Source organism: Actinia tenebrosa, unplaced genomic scaffold (genome assembly GCF_029948245.1).
Source record: "Actinia tenebrosa isolate PJP-AT-01 unplaced genomic scaffold, QUT_ActTen_1.0 PGA_scaffold5__44_contigs__length_20552954, whole genome shotgun sequence".
NCBI lineage: Eukaryota > Metazoa > Cnidaria > Anthozoa > Actiniaria > Actiniidae > Actinia > Actinia tenebrosa.
In genome coordinates, this window is record NW_028292582.1 from 3,900,242 (window position 1) to 3,912,828 (window position 12,587).

Consider the following 12,587-nt stretch of genomic DNA (forward strand, 5'->3'; position numbering starts at 1 on the left):
AATACGAATAGACAGCATTCAAAAATCTGTCAGTATAAAGAAGTTATTATGATGATGCATGATGACGATAATGATAAATGATGATAATAATATTGATGATGATATAATTAATAATAATAACGACTTACCCTGAAGAACAAGCTCTTTCCCCACCTCTACAAAGTTTATTTTTGGCAACATTTGAAATCGGAACGACCGTTCTCCTAGAAAAATGCAATATGATCAAAATAAATAAATTAACATGATTTAGTTTCATCCTTTTTATTCATCTATTTTTAGTCACAGTTTTAATAAATCTCTTAGGTCATCGTTCATTTACTGTTGTTTCCCAAAACGGCACCTTGGTGTTTATCGTAATACGATTATCATACTTCCTTAGGATTATAGTAACCACAGCAGCAACAAAAAATTAGTTGCTGACTGGTCAAATACTATATATACCATCGACTGTCTCTCGTTTTCTCACTGGACTCTGAAGATGACTTCTGCTAGTCACCACCAACAACAGTCTTTCTCAAGACTATACTCACCCAGACGATTACACTTCACAACAAATGTCAAATACTCAGAAAATTTAAAAAATTCTGCTCCTGGGGAGGATCGAACTCCCGACCTTCGCATTTCATTCAGTTACAGGACAACGCGCCCATACTGGTTATAAGTACGACGCGCTAACCGACTGAGCCACAGGAGCTGGATGGATTCTGTTTGAAGATTTCAAAATAAAACGACAACGAACGAAAGAAAAAGAAAATGAAAGGAAGAAACAATCGACTTCTCTTTATTTTTCTGGCCTGTTAAATGTCTATCCCTCTCTGCCTTTTTCTTTTTGTTACAAATAAATGACTGAAACTACTTCGAAAAATGTGACTCAACTAATCAACCATTTCTTTCTTTTTCTCCTTCTTAATTCTCTTCGTTTATCATAGCTCCATGTTTCTTTTTTATCATGAAAACAGTGCAGTGAGAATAGTACAGTGCAAAACATCATCTCTTTACTTGTTCTTGTCTACACATTGATGGGTTGCAAGCATTCCCAAGAGAGTTAAAAGACAAAAGCATGGCGGCCATTGTGGTGCCGTTAACAATGGATGCTAATTAGAAATCTTTTGTTTAATGGCACCAACGCTCCCTCGAGAGCCCGCCATGACGTAACGTGCAATCGAAGAATTCAGCTCCTTTTGTCCGCTACCAATCATTACTAAGACTATGAGATGACATACAATCCTGATGGTCGATATCACAAAGTACTTTTTTCAAATCTTTCATTAATTCAATTACAATGTCGATTATCCATTAAATCGGCAAAACGCGCGCTTTAATGACGGAAGTAAAGTGGTTACGTACTTTGTTTCCCTGCACGATCATAGTGAGTAAGTTGGGCAAAAATAATTGATGTTTGAACAAAAAACCTGCTCCTGGGGAGGATCGAACTCCCGACCTTCGCATTTCATTCAGTTACAGGACAACGCGCCCATACTGGTTATAAGTACGACGCGCTAACCGACTGAGCCACAGGAGCTGGTTGGAATCCAATAATAAGTTATGACTACTAAAAGTAAAGATGCATTTGTTTTTAAAGCTGTTGTTTCTTGTTGTCCGCATTAATCCCGAGAAAAAAGTCAAGTGGTTGCCATGGTAGATGATATGCGTTGCATGGACGAATTCGCAGTGTGTAGTATGTTATGTATTTCCCCTAGAACTATGAATAAAAAAGGGATTCATATTTCTAGGGGGGGAAAAGAAAGGAAAAAAAAAAAAAGGAAAAAAAAGCATGAAAAGTAAAAAAAGTAGAGTAAACAACTATTTTTAATTCTGTTCCAGCCATGTTGAATAGCAGCAACGAAAATAATTGAGTTACATGAAAAAGAAATCAATAGACCCTAGCCCTATTGACGTTTATACCTAAACAACCACAGTCCTTTTCAAGATATCTTTTCATATCCAAGTGTTAAACACCTTTGAGAATACCGAGACAATAGTGAAAATTAGGGTCCTGGAAGTATTGGTATAACACGTCATCATGCTTCAGTTCTATTCCCTAGAGAAAAGGAATTATGTGGTCCTGCCATCTATAATGGCTGCCGGCATGTGACTTAATATTGTTACCTGGTTGTGTCCAATACAAGTGTTTATTAGGAACTGGAACACTGAGTTTTCCATCCGGGTACTTAAGTCCTATAGTGACGTAATTATGCTTGACGTAAGTGTTCATGTGATAAATGCGACACACAGATAATTTGATTGAAGTAGGATGTTTCTTGTAGTACCTTTAAAAAAAATTGATTGAAATGACGAACGATTAACAATTAACTAGTCAATTAGTAAGAAAAAAACACCAACCAATATAAAAGATAATAAAAAACTCCGCGTGCGGACATTTTGGATTATTCTAGTAATAGTCATATTATGATTCAGAAATCTGGGCTATTCTTCGTTAGCGATGCACAGGGTTTTTGCTTAATTTTTCGGTGTGGTCAGGCGTTTGATTTCTGCTCTCAGTGAGTAAAATTACTTCTTGGTTATCTCCAGTGTTTTTTTCCATTGATACTGCCGTTTTCCTTCCTTAGCAAAATTCAACGTACAATTGCAAATTCCAATCATCAATCCATCATGGAAAGAGGGCCTGCATCTTTGAAAAGTAAGGTGGAGTTCTTTACAGTGCTAATCGAAAAACCGTGCGGGGCACCTAGAAAAATTTCAAGCATGTCTTCTTAATCAATCAGGAGCGTTAGTGTTATCGTTCCGTTTCCTTTTGGTTAGAAAGTCATTTCTGATTGACCAAAGAAAATAGAACATTCCTGGTATATTTCTGGGTGCCCACAGTTTTTCGATTCGCATTGTAAATTGATAATGATGTACAATTATATTGGTACTTTGTAAGATTTGCTTTACCTGTTCCAGTCTATTCTGCTTGTGTGGTATCTTAGGTCTAACAATAAACTCTCAGGTGAATCGTCTTCAAAAACCTGCTCAACAGCAACACCAAGCGTTATCTCGCACTGGGTATTACACGAGATTAAAAAATTGTATTCGCCATTTTCGAAAACCTGTGGGGAAGAGAATGAATAGTTTGCAAGTATTTTCAAGAGTCAAATGAGAAAGACATGGCAGCCATGTTGGGTGAATTAACAAAAACATTCCATGAAGCAAATGAGAATCTTTTAAATACAACGTGCACATGCAAATGAACAATGTAGTAAGTTAAGTATAGCAAAGCGAAAAATAGAAATATTTTAACAATGGCTAACACGACGATCTTTTTTTATGTCAATAAGTTCGGCTCATGTGAAGTTCGACGTTTGTATTCGGTCTTACCGTTAAATAAGCAGAGAGAAGTTGTACTGAATTGTCTCCGAGTTCGTAAGACATTTGAAGATTCTTCATGATTCTCATGTTATGTGGGAATTCTCTTTGAAGTTTTGTTTTCAAGTACTCCCGGAGTGATTTCGTTTCAAAATCGTGAAACCAAACATTCCGCAATACTCCCTGAAGGTCAGTCGAAGTGCCTTTATTAAGATATAAATCAATATATTCGTTACGTTAGTAAAATAGACCCCAAGGACGGATCTGTTATTTTGAGTAGAGGGTTCACAAATGTAAGAAGATTTCCCTTTTTCGCAATTTACGCGCAGTCTTTTTGATGCTTAAACCCACTGATTCCAAGCTAAAAAGGGGCTTAATGGGCACGGCCCTGTGTCCTCCCCCTGTATCCGCCATTGGACCCTTTGATCGCAAGCGCATGATGGAGCGGGCTTAGAAATTATACTGCGTTTGATTGGTGCGAACCTTTCCCGAATTCGCTCGAGTGATCGCAAAACGAAATGGTTCCAAGTTAACAAGTAAGAAGTTAGACTTGTTGTGGGCTTCCTGTGCTGGATAGTTTCTTTCGATAAGTTGGCTATATACCCCTTGCAGCACGTCGGAATGCAACTCAGTTTAGATAACATAACGATAGGTTTCCAATTCTCATGAGATTGAAATTTGTTTTCCCCCCAGATTTGCTGCTTTTGACGTCACACGCAAGGGGTCTATAGGCAGACAGAGGTCTCAAGGAGATTGTATTTTATTTTCAGACCTACTTACCAGCCCCGTAAACTTGTATCTCACATATACTGAGAGTAGATCCAACTCTGTTAGACTTGATGATAACTGCTGAGCTCTGTATCACTGGCTTACAATCGTAGAAAATATCCTTAGAGCGGAAGCCAAGGCAAGAGCAAGTTTTATTATTGCTGTACGGGAAGCTTGCTTCAACTTGGACTTCAAATGTTGATTCACTTTGGTTCTTGTTGGATGAAACAATAATTTTGACCTTGTAAATATACGTTTTCCTCTCTAATTGGACCTTAATCCATGTGTTACGTTCCTTGAAAGAAAAAGAAGAAGTGGTCATATCAGACAAAAAATATACTACATGAAGGGTTTTTTATCACAGCCGAATTTCTGAGTAAAAATTCAAAATAAATCAATCGGGAAAAGATTTCCTTCGTCACGGCCCTGAACCAGTTCATCGAAGGACTGAATGCTGATAAATAAATAGGAAACGCTTGCGTGTTGTGTGTGCAGTCATAAAGCACGCGGGGATGGTAGAACACGAGAGAAGTGTTAGGAGAAGGACGACGCGTAGCGAAAATCCCCAAGTGTTTTTTAACTCCACCGAGCACTCAAGCAAGTTTTTTATTTCCTTTATAAAAAACAGATTATGATAACAGTTATTTTGATTACGAGGACACAACTGAAAGTGCGCGCGCGTGCTGTGTGCTCTTGTAAAGCACGCGTTCCCAACCAATTAGAATCCGATATTTATAACAGTTATTTTATAATAAATATGTGCATAATATTTATGAATGCATTACCACTATAAATCGAACACACGTGCTGGGGTTTCCATCGACTATATAACGCACTTGAGTATTATTATCAGTTTTGGAGTATTCCAGATAACTTCCCTCGGCTATATTTACTGTGAAAAAATATAAATATATAAAGTAATTTAAATATATATATATATATATATATATATATATATATATATATATATATATATATATATATATATATATATATATATATATATATATATATATATATGATATTCATATGTAAATAATGTTAGCACAGAAGAAAATATAACAGAAAAATCTGCATATACAACGTTTGGAAAAATATCAAATTATTGTTACCTTCGCTGCATGATTTCAATCGCATAGCCCATATTGCATTTGGGGCTTGGTATGCGACATGCAGCATTCAACTCACAAAATCTTCACCTATTTTGAAAAAAGCTGTATAAAAGATTGTGTGTGTGTGTGTGTGTGTGTGTGTGTGTGTGTGTGTGTGTGTGTGTGTGTGTGTGTGTGTGTGTTTATGGGTTTTTGTGTGTTTTTGAAGGCTACCAGCAAACATTTAAGGCATTTTAAACCACTTAAAACGATACTTGATTACCTTCATTCTTCTCACAAATGTAGTCGTGGACGTAGTACCAAGACTTGTATATAAACTTGCAGCTTATGGCAATTAGTCCGGAGCTTGCACTTCTAGAAGCATCGATAGCTAAACACTGAGGCTCGTCCTTTCTCTCAATAGTACTACCAGCTTGGAATAAAGATTCATTGACTCCTTCTCCATTAATCCAGGACCAGTCTGACATATCTCGAACAAGTCCAATATACAGCGGCTTTGTAGTGATCTTGTCGAGTTCTTTAGATAAAGCTGCTCGCTTTTCTTCTGTGTCTACTACAGCAAGTTTTGCGCCGACGTGGGAACACGAGGTTTGAGCCTGTACCCACGTCTTTTTTGGATTTGGATTTAGTGTGTAGCATGTGTTTCCAAACTTTAGGTTCATTCCACTGCTACAGTTATTAGAAACTTTGAACAAAATTATAGAACACAAATAAATTCTTATAAAATTATTGACAATTTTAAGCAACTGTTTAAAAAAATCCCTCTCTCGTCCCTCTTTCCCTCTCAATCTTCTCCTTTTTTCCCTCTCCCTCTTTCCCACTCCCTCTTTTCCACTCCCTCTTTCCCTCTCCTTCTTTCCCTCTCTCTCCCTCTTTGCCTCTCCCTCTTTCCCTCTCCCTCTTTTCTCTCTCTTTTTCTGTCTATAACTTTATAGCATCAAGATTCATATATTACAGTTTTGCAAAACTATCAAAAACTGACTTGTCTTCGAAGCAAAAAATAATAATTTTACTTAAATCCAACTAGAAAGCCGATTACTAAGATTCTTACCTAACGGTATTTCGCAGACGTAGCCATATCTTCTGCTGTCACACGGCAAATCCACCCACCACCATCCACACCAGGTTGACTTCCTTAACAAGCCACCACATTTTCCCTTAGGTGACACACCAGGTCCCCATAAACTTACATTGACGGCCGGGCCCTGGGACCAATTCCAGGAGACCTTAATTGTGTCACGTGATCCCACAAAGACGTCACTTAGTTTCAAGTCATGCGCAATTGAAGTTAAGAATTGTAGTTTTTCTGGGCTGTCAACAATTGCCAAGTCTGCATCCTGGTCAATGCACATGGTAGTAGAGGGCTTCCAGGCGTCTCCGTATGCCCATAAACGGGACACAGTTGAGAAGTAGTAACAAGAGTTACCATGGCGAAGCCAGTCTGGCTGACAGCCGAAGGACGGAGCTGAAACATCAAAAAGTTAACATAACAGTTTAGAGTTAAAAGATTTCTTAGCTCAATTTTGAAGAATACGGAGGATCCTAAACAATTAAAATTATTATGTACTAGACTTGTGGTCTACTTGAACGCGCATTAGAGTCTTTGGTTCAAGAACACGAATGAATGGGGATCAAGAGGGAAATCTTTAATCAAGATTGCGAGGGTGTGAACTTGTAAATTTCTCAAAGAAAGCCAAGAAACCCCGATGTCTTGAAGCTGTCACGCTCTAAGAAACATTAAACCCCGGAACTCTAGATCTATCTTGTAGATAAGTAAGGGATTGCCCAATCTGCAACCAGCGCAACCAAAGGCAGAAAGCGGCAACAATGATCGGCCCAGTTTTTCCCCAAAATAATCAAAAGATCTATTACAAACTGTGCTGACACGGAATAAAAATGAAATACCTTACGTACATGTGTTGTTTGAAACAGCATCGGTAGGAAGTAGGAAGAGTAAGAACCAGGCAAAGTACTGGAGTATATTTAATTGCCACTGAAACATATTCTGATTACAGGCCAAAGATACGAACTTTCATTACTGAATAGCGGTCCTGTTTTTGCGATTTATTAATTTTCCTTCTGGAAAAAAAGTGAAAGAAAGTAAAGAAGAAGAAAGATTATTCTTTTTCTCCCAAACTGTGGATAAGTGGTTTTCTCATTTCAAACCTCTTATGTAGAAGTTGTCCTTTGAGCTTCCCTTACATAGCGTCAGTATCTCCTGGAGCGTTGAAGAAAACTAGATTCTGCTAAATTCATGCACGTATAAGCAGATACAAGCAGAGGATGAAGTTAAGGTCCACACGATAAGTTACATGCGTTGATTGAGTTCAAATATTCAAAGCAAAGATTAACCGGCAAATTTATTATTACCAACTGCACGCGCATGCGTACAACATGGTCTTATTTTTGCCCTTATACATTAAACTTCAATAGCCTGTTCTTCAGTGAATTAGACTTACAGAGAGCCGACGGTGCGAAAGCTGGACATTCTGGAACACCCTTTTATGACTTAAAAAAAAACTTTGATAGAAGATTTTAAGTACAAACTTTTGTCACTTCTTAGAATTTTATTTTGTAAATAACTTGATAACTCCTTGGTGGACGTTGAAAAACCTTATGGCACAACACTTAACAAAAAGCACTCGCACTTAAAACATCAAGTCATCGAATGGGGAAAAAACTTGTCTACTTGTCAGTGCAATTTACTTTGAATGACAATTACGTTTTCTCAACATGACATTTGCTCAATAACAAGTCCCTTCTTATCTTGTTGTAGTTCAATACACTCTTTGGAGTATTTATTTCTGAGTCAAAAGAGCTTTATCAGACAAATCTTGAAGCTCTTGGCATGACATTTTTCTTTCATATCATTTAATTTTACAAACTGTTTTGAATTTTCCGCAGCAAAGAAAAACCAAATACTCATTATATTTAACAGAGACAAGAAAAAAGGCAAGGAAAGTAAAAACAAAAGGTGTATAATCGAAGCATCTAGCAACTCTATTCGTGACACTGTATTTCTGTATTTGGTATATGATCATATCTATTTTTAGCATTACTCTTTATCTGTATTTGCAAAGAATAAAAAAGTGCATTCACTAAACACTAAAATGGTTGCATTTTTCTTTCCTGTGCACTGTTTATATGTATAAACGAATATATATAAAAACGAATATATATATAAACGAATATATATTTAAACGAATATATATTCAAAATACTGATATATTAATACAGATCAAGAAAGCATAAATATTTATGCTCTTGTACAGATAGACATTCAAAAAATGGTTGGTGAAGTTTTTGTTACATGCTGCATGCTGCATCTTGCAAGATGTTTGCTAATAAGCTTGAAATATATCGTGTATCATACTCAGAAGCAAAATATATCAGCACAGATAATTTCGTTCCAAGAACAGGAAAAAGGCCAACTTGATTAAAAATGTTGACCCTATGGGAGATTTATTTATTCATTTAATTTCCCAATACAACAACTCCTCTTGCCGAGGATTGATTGGTTGGGCAAACAGCTGATTACATATGTTTTGAACTTAGATTTTTGAAACTGGTTACAACATCAGCTTGTTGACAAAAATAGAGTCAGGCATGGCCAAAGCGGGTTCCATAGATTTGCAGTTCTTGGATAAAAAGTACTGATTATGACCAACTCATTGGCACCAGCTCATATAGTATTTCTTTTGCTTCAGGTCACAAAGCATGTCATGCGGATTTCTACGATTTCGATAAAACAGTGGGACGTATCTTTTGTGGACCTCATTATAAATGCCCGCATTAGTGCAGCATTGACAATCTGCGTATATAACAAACCTTATGTCAAGGTGAGCGACAATAATGTATTAAAAAGAGACTACTGCTGCTTATAAAATGAACTCCATGCCACCTCAAAGTTTACGCAGATGTATTACTGAATCTTCACGACCCACAACAAGACTTATGCCTAAAGAAGGAAGGGAAAGAAGTGAGAAGAGAGACTGCCCTTCATGATATTTATCTGTGTCTCTTATTTCACTCCCTCTCACAAACGTTATGATATGATAATTTAGCTTTTCTTCTTAGGATGCCATGGTTATGATTTTAATCCTAAAAACCATGGCCACTCGACAATTTTACTCTGCGTTTTTCACTTTTACTTTACTTGCGAACAAACAAAATTAAGGGCGATCACTATTCGGCCTTCCAATGTTATTTCTAACAATAAAACACTGAATTGAATTTGCAAACATAAAGATCATCAGTTATTTCCAATGAATAGAACCGATTTACGACTTCCAATTTCATTAATCAAACTTTCACTTTGTATGGCCTGACATATTATACCAATGTCTAGAAGGCTCAGTCGACTGACATCTCACATAAGATCAGTTGCAGATACACTTGAAGCAGATAAGTTATTTATGCGAAAATGGGCTTGAATCTAGTAGGCATATGATGGGACATATAGTATCGAAAGTGCAAAATAAACATAAAGAGGCCTTGGTAATCGGTTGCATGGACAAAAAAGCAGTTTCACGAATACCCTGCGGTCTAGAAATTATTTTTTCATTGCTCTACCGGGCGTTTGCTATTTTAATGTGAAAACCTAACCGTAGTGAAATGTAAGAACATCTGAGCCCAGGATATAGTTTTGAACTGATTAGCTAGTGTGCACATATTTCAAAAAATCTGAAATCTGAAACCGAGTAACACGCTTGAAATTATAATATATTCACAGCCGAACAACGTAGTTTCCTTTTTATATTAGATGTAGACGTGATTGTGTTTGTAGACGTTATTTTCAGATTGTCATTTCGAATGAGAACATCGTATTTTTTACGCAGTTCTAAGTACATCCTGGCACACAGCAGTTATATTTTGGCATTTTTGCTTTCGATGGTTAAAAGTTCGATTCACTAGAAGAATTTGGAAGAGATCAAAGGTACGAAGTCGAATCCTGTCCCTAGTAATGATCCCATAAGCACTTGCAAGGCGAAACTCGACCCAGTCCCCCACTCGTTTTTGAAATGGCTTATTTCAAAACCGACAATGTGGACTGGACGGGATTTCAAGTCCGCGCAATTAGTGGAACTAATTAGTGCAAGGACCTGAAATCCAGTCCAGTCAGATTTGGAGGCTTTGAAAGGACTTCTCATACTCATTGATTACTCGGGAGATTATTTGTTTAGGATTGAAAGACTTAAGGGAGAAATATGTTGACAGTAATTTTGATCGAGTCGAAGGACTTGAACAAAATTAATTTAGGCCCCGTCCATACGTATCCGGAAATATTTGTATCCGCAAATTTATTTTGCGGATACGAAAATGTTCGCGTCCACACGCAGCGTATTCGAATCGTTTTCGAAATTTCTTGATCCGCCCTGATGCACGCTAGTGCCTAGTCCCTTTGACGGATAGTTTTTCTTATTGAGCATGCGCAAAATCGTGTTTACGTCAGCGTATTCGAAAATTTGCGGATACGACCCTCCACACGTATCCGTATTCGGAGCGTATTCGAAAATTTCCACTCTAGAGACCGTTTTGGAAAATTTCCGGATACGGATACAAAAATTGCCGGGCACGCGTGGACGCAACCCGTATCCGCAAAAAAAAAAATTGCGGATACACAAATTTCCGGATACGTGTGGACGGGGCCTCAGTCCTTGTACTTCAGCCCTAGCTCTTCCCTGCTGATATCAAAACTCTCCACGGCTTTAGATTTCACAGGACTTTACCAGGTTTCAAGTAACATCATGTGACCCCAAAAATATCCCATTGATTGGTTGGTTTCCTCTTGAATAATTAATGAGTATGAGAATGAGATTTGTCAAACTCATTAATAATTCATGAGGTTAATAACCAATGGCGACTTTGCATTGTAGTCACGTGCCCGCACTTGATCAAATACGGATCAAGACACTGATCAAAACACTGATCACTGTTTTAGTCTCAGGAGATTCAAGAACAAATGAATTATAATGAGACTGAGAAGTAAGTTCAAAAACTCGTGCTTCGTGTTTGATCAGGCCATCCAAACACCTCGAAGCAATAAAAGAACCCGGCCTACGGCCTCGTGCTTTCATCCGTTTCTCGGTGTTTGAATTCCCTAATCAAACACTCGCACTCGTTTTTGGCATGACCCTTGAGTTAGTTTAGCCTCAGATCGCCCATTACAGATCTCGGACCGACAAAGTTTTTTTCCATTTTTGAAATAGGTGTATAGCTCATGAGAGACAGGAGCTGCATGGATAATAAGCCTTTTCATAGTTTAAGAATCGATTCCACTGCGCATGCGATTTTATCCCGAATTTCTCACCTTCTTTTGTCTAAACCTTCTTTTGTTCTTAATTAAACAAAAGAAGGTGAGAAATTTTGGATAAACTCGCATGCGCAGTGGGATCGATTCTTAAACTATGAAAAGGCTTATTGGTCTAGTTTTAGTGTAGGACTGGAAGCGTTACGCACAACACAAATCTAGGTGAATAAGATATGGAGGCATATAGGTGTATAGCTCATGAGAGACAGGAGCTGCATGGATAATTAGTCTAGTTTTAGAGTAGGACTCGAAGCGTTACGCACAACACAAATCTAGGTGAATAAAATATGGAGGCATATATATGGAGACTTATCTACCAGAAGAGACTGATGAATGAATACCAATTATATGTTTTATCTTTAATTGCTTACTATTAATTGTGTATTTTGCCGTATCTTGAACACTTCTATTCTTCAAGATTTCTAACGATTAATTTAATCCTATATAGATTATTTTAATTTTTGTCTGCAAGAGTTAGATATCTGTGAATGACATACCGTAGATAAGTTTTCCCTTACACCTCTATGATTAGCATCATTTAGTTTAATTACCATGCATGATCAATTATGCGTTTTGTGGGACCGAACGATAATAAATATTGCAATTACTAAATTGCTATGGAAGACTTTCACTCTTATCGTTATTTTTGCTAATTGCAGGGGCTCTAGACCTCTTTTATTATTTGCACCTGTACCCCTACGTTAACTTATGCATGTATATTTTAACTATCTTTAACTAAGCAACGGGAAAAAAAACAGTTTCTATTTTAGTTTTTTGAGGAATAAACCTAGCTTGGAAAGTATTGTCATAGTGGACTATTGTCGGGACTGAACCTTAGTCTGAGGGCTAATATATATCTGGAATCATGGAATCCAGAAATCTCATCAGACGCCTAGTATTTATCCCGTTATGGCCCAACGATCAGTGGAGAGTTAGCATCCAGATGTTTAGCGGAGAGTTGCATCTCGATTGCGGTAATATGACATGAAACGTCAGTTGACAAGCAAAAGATTCTTTAAAACTTGTAAAAAGGGGAAAGTCGCAATAATGTAGTAGTTAAATAAAGGAATACTTTTCTTTGGTAAAAATAT

At 37.3% G+C, this 12,587-nt stretch overlaps 1 protein-coding gene and 2 non-coding genes across 3 annotated transcripts in view; all 3 read right to left on the reverse strand.

The window, feature by feature from the left end:
• LOC116295873 (uncharacterized) overlaps positions 1-12,587 on the reverse strand; it is a 46,362-nt gene that overhangs the window by 32,165 nt on the left and 1,610 nt on the right. Inside the window, exons 2-10 of the mRNA XM_031703829.2 lie at positions 7,101-7,265; positions 6,238-6,651; positions 5,449-5,871; positions 4,860-4,966; positions 4,087-4,369; positions 3,319-3,509; positions 2,896-3,050; positions 2,110-2,270; positions 129-203 (exon numbers count right to left, since the gene is read on the reverse strand). Of these exons, the coding sequence (XP_031559689.2) occupies positions 129-203; positions 2,110-2,270; positions 2,896-3,050; positions 3,319-3,509; positions 4,087-4,369; positions 4,860-4,966; positions 5,449-5,871; positions 6,238-6,651; positions 7,101-7,188 (1,897 nt within the window). The 5' untranslated portion in view covers positions 7,189-7,265. The remainder of the gene's footprint in view (positions 1-128; positions 204-2,109; positions 2,271-2,895; positions 3,051-3,318; positions 3,510-4,086; positions 4,370-4,859; positions 4,967-5,448; positions 5,872-6,237; positions 6,652-7,100; positions 7,266-12,587) is intronic.
• Trnai-uau (transfer RNA isoleucine (anticodon UAU)) lies at positions 586-694 on the reverse strand. The gene is made up of 2 exons: positions 657-694; positions 586-621 (listed from the first exon to the last, which is right to left on the reverse strand). It is a non-coding gene; the product is annotated as a tRNA-Ile (tRNA).
• On the reverse strand, positions 1,414-1,522 carry Trnai-uau (transfer RNA isoleucine (anticodon UAU)). The gene is made up of 2 exons: positions 1,485-1,522; positions 1,414-1,449 (listed from the first exon to the last, which is right to left on the reverse strand). It is a non-coding gene; the product is annotated as a tRNA-Ile (tRNA).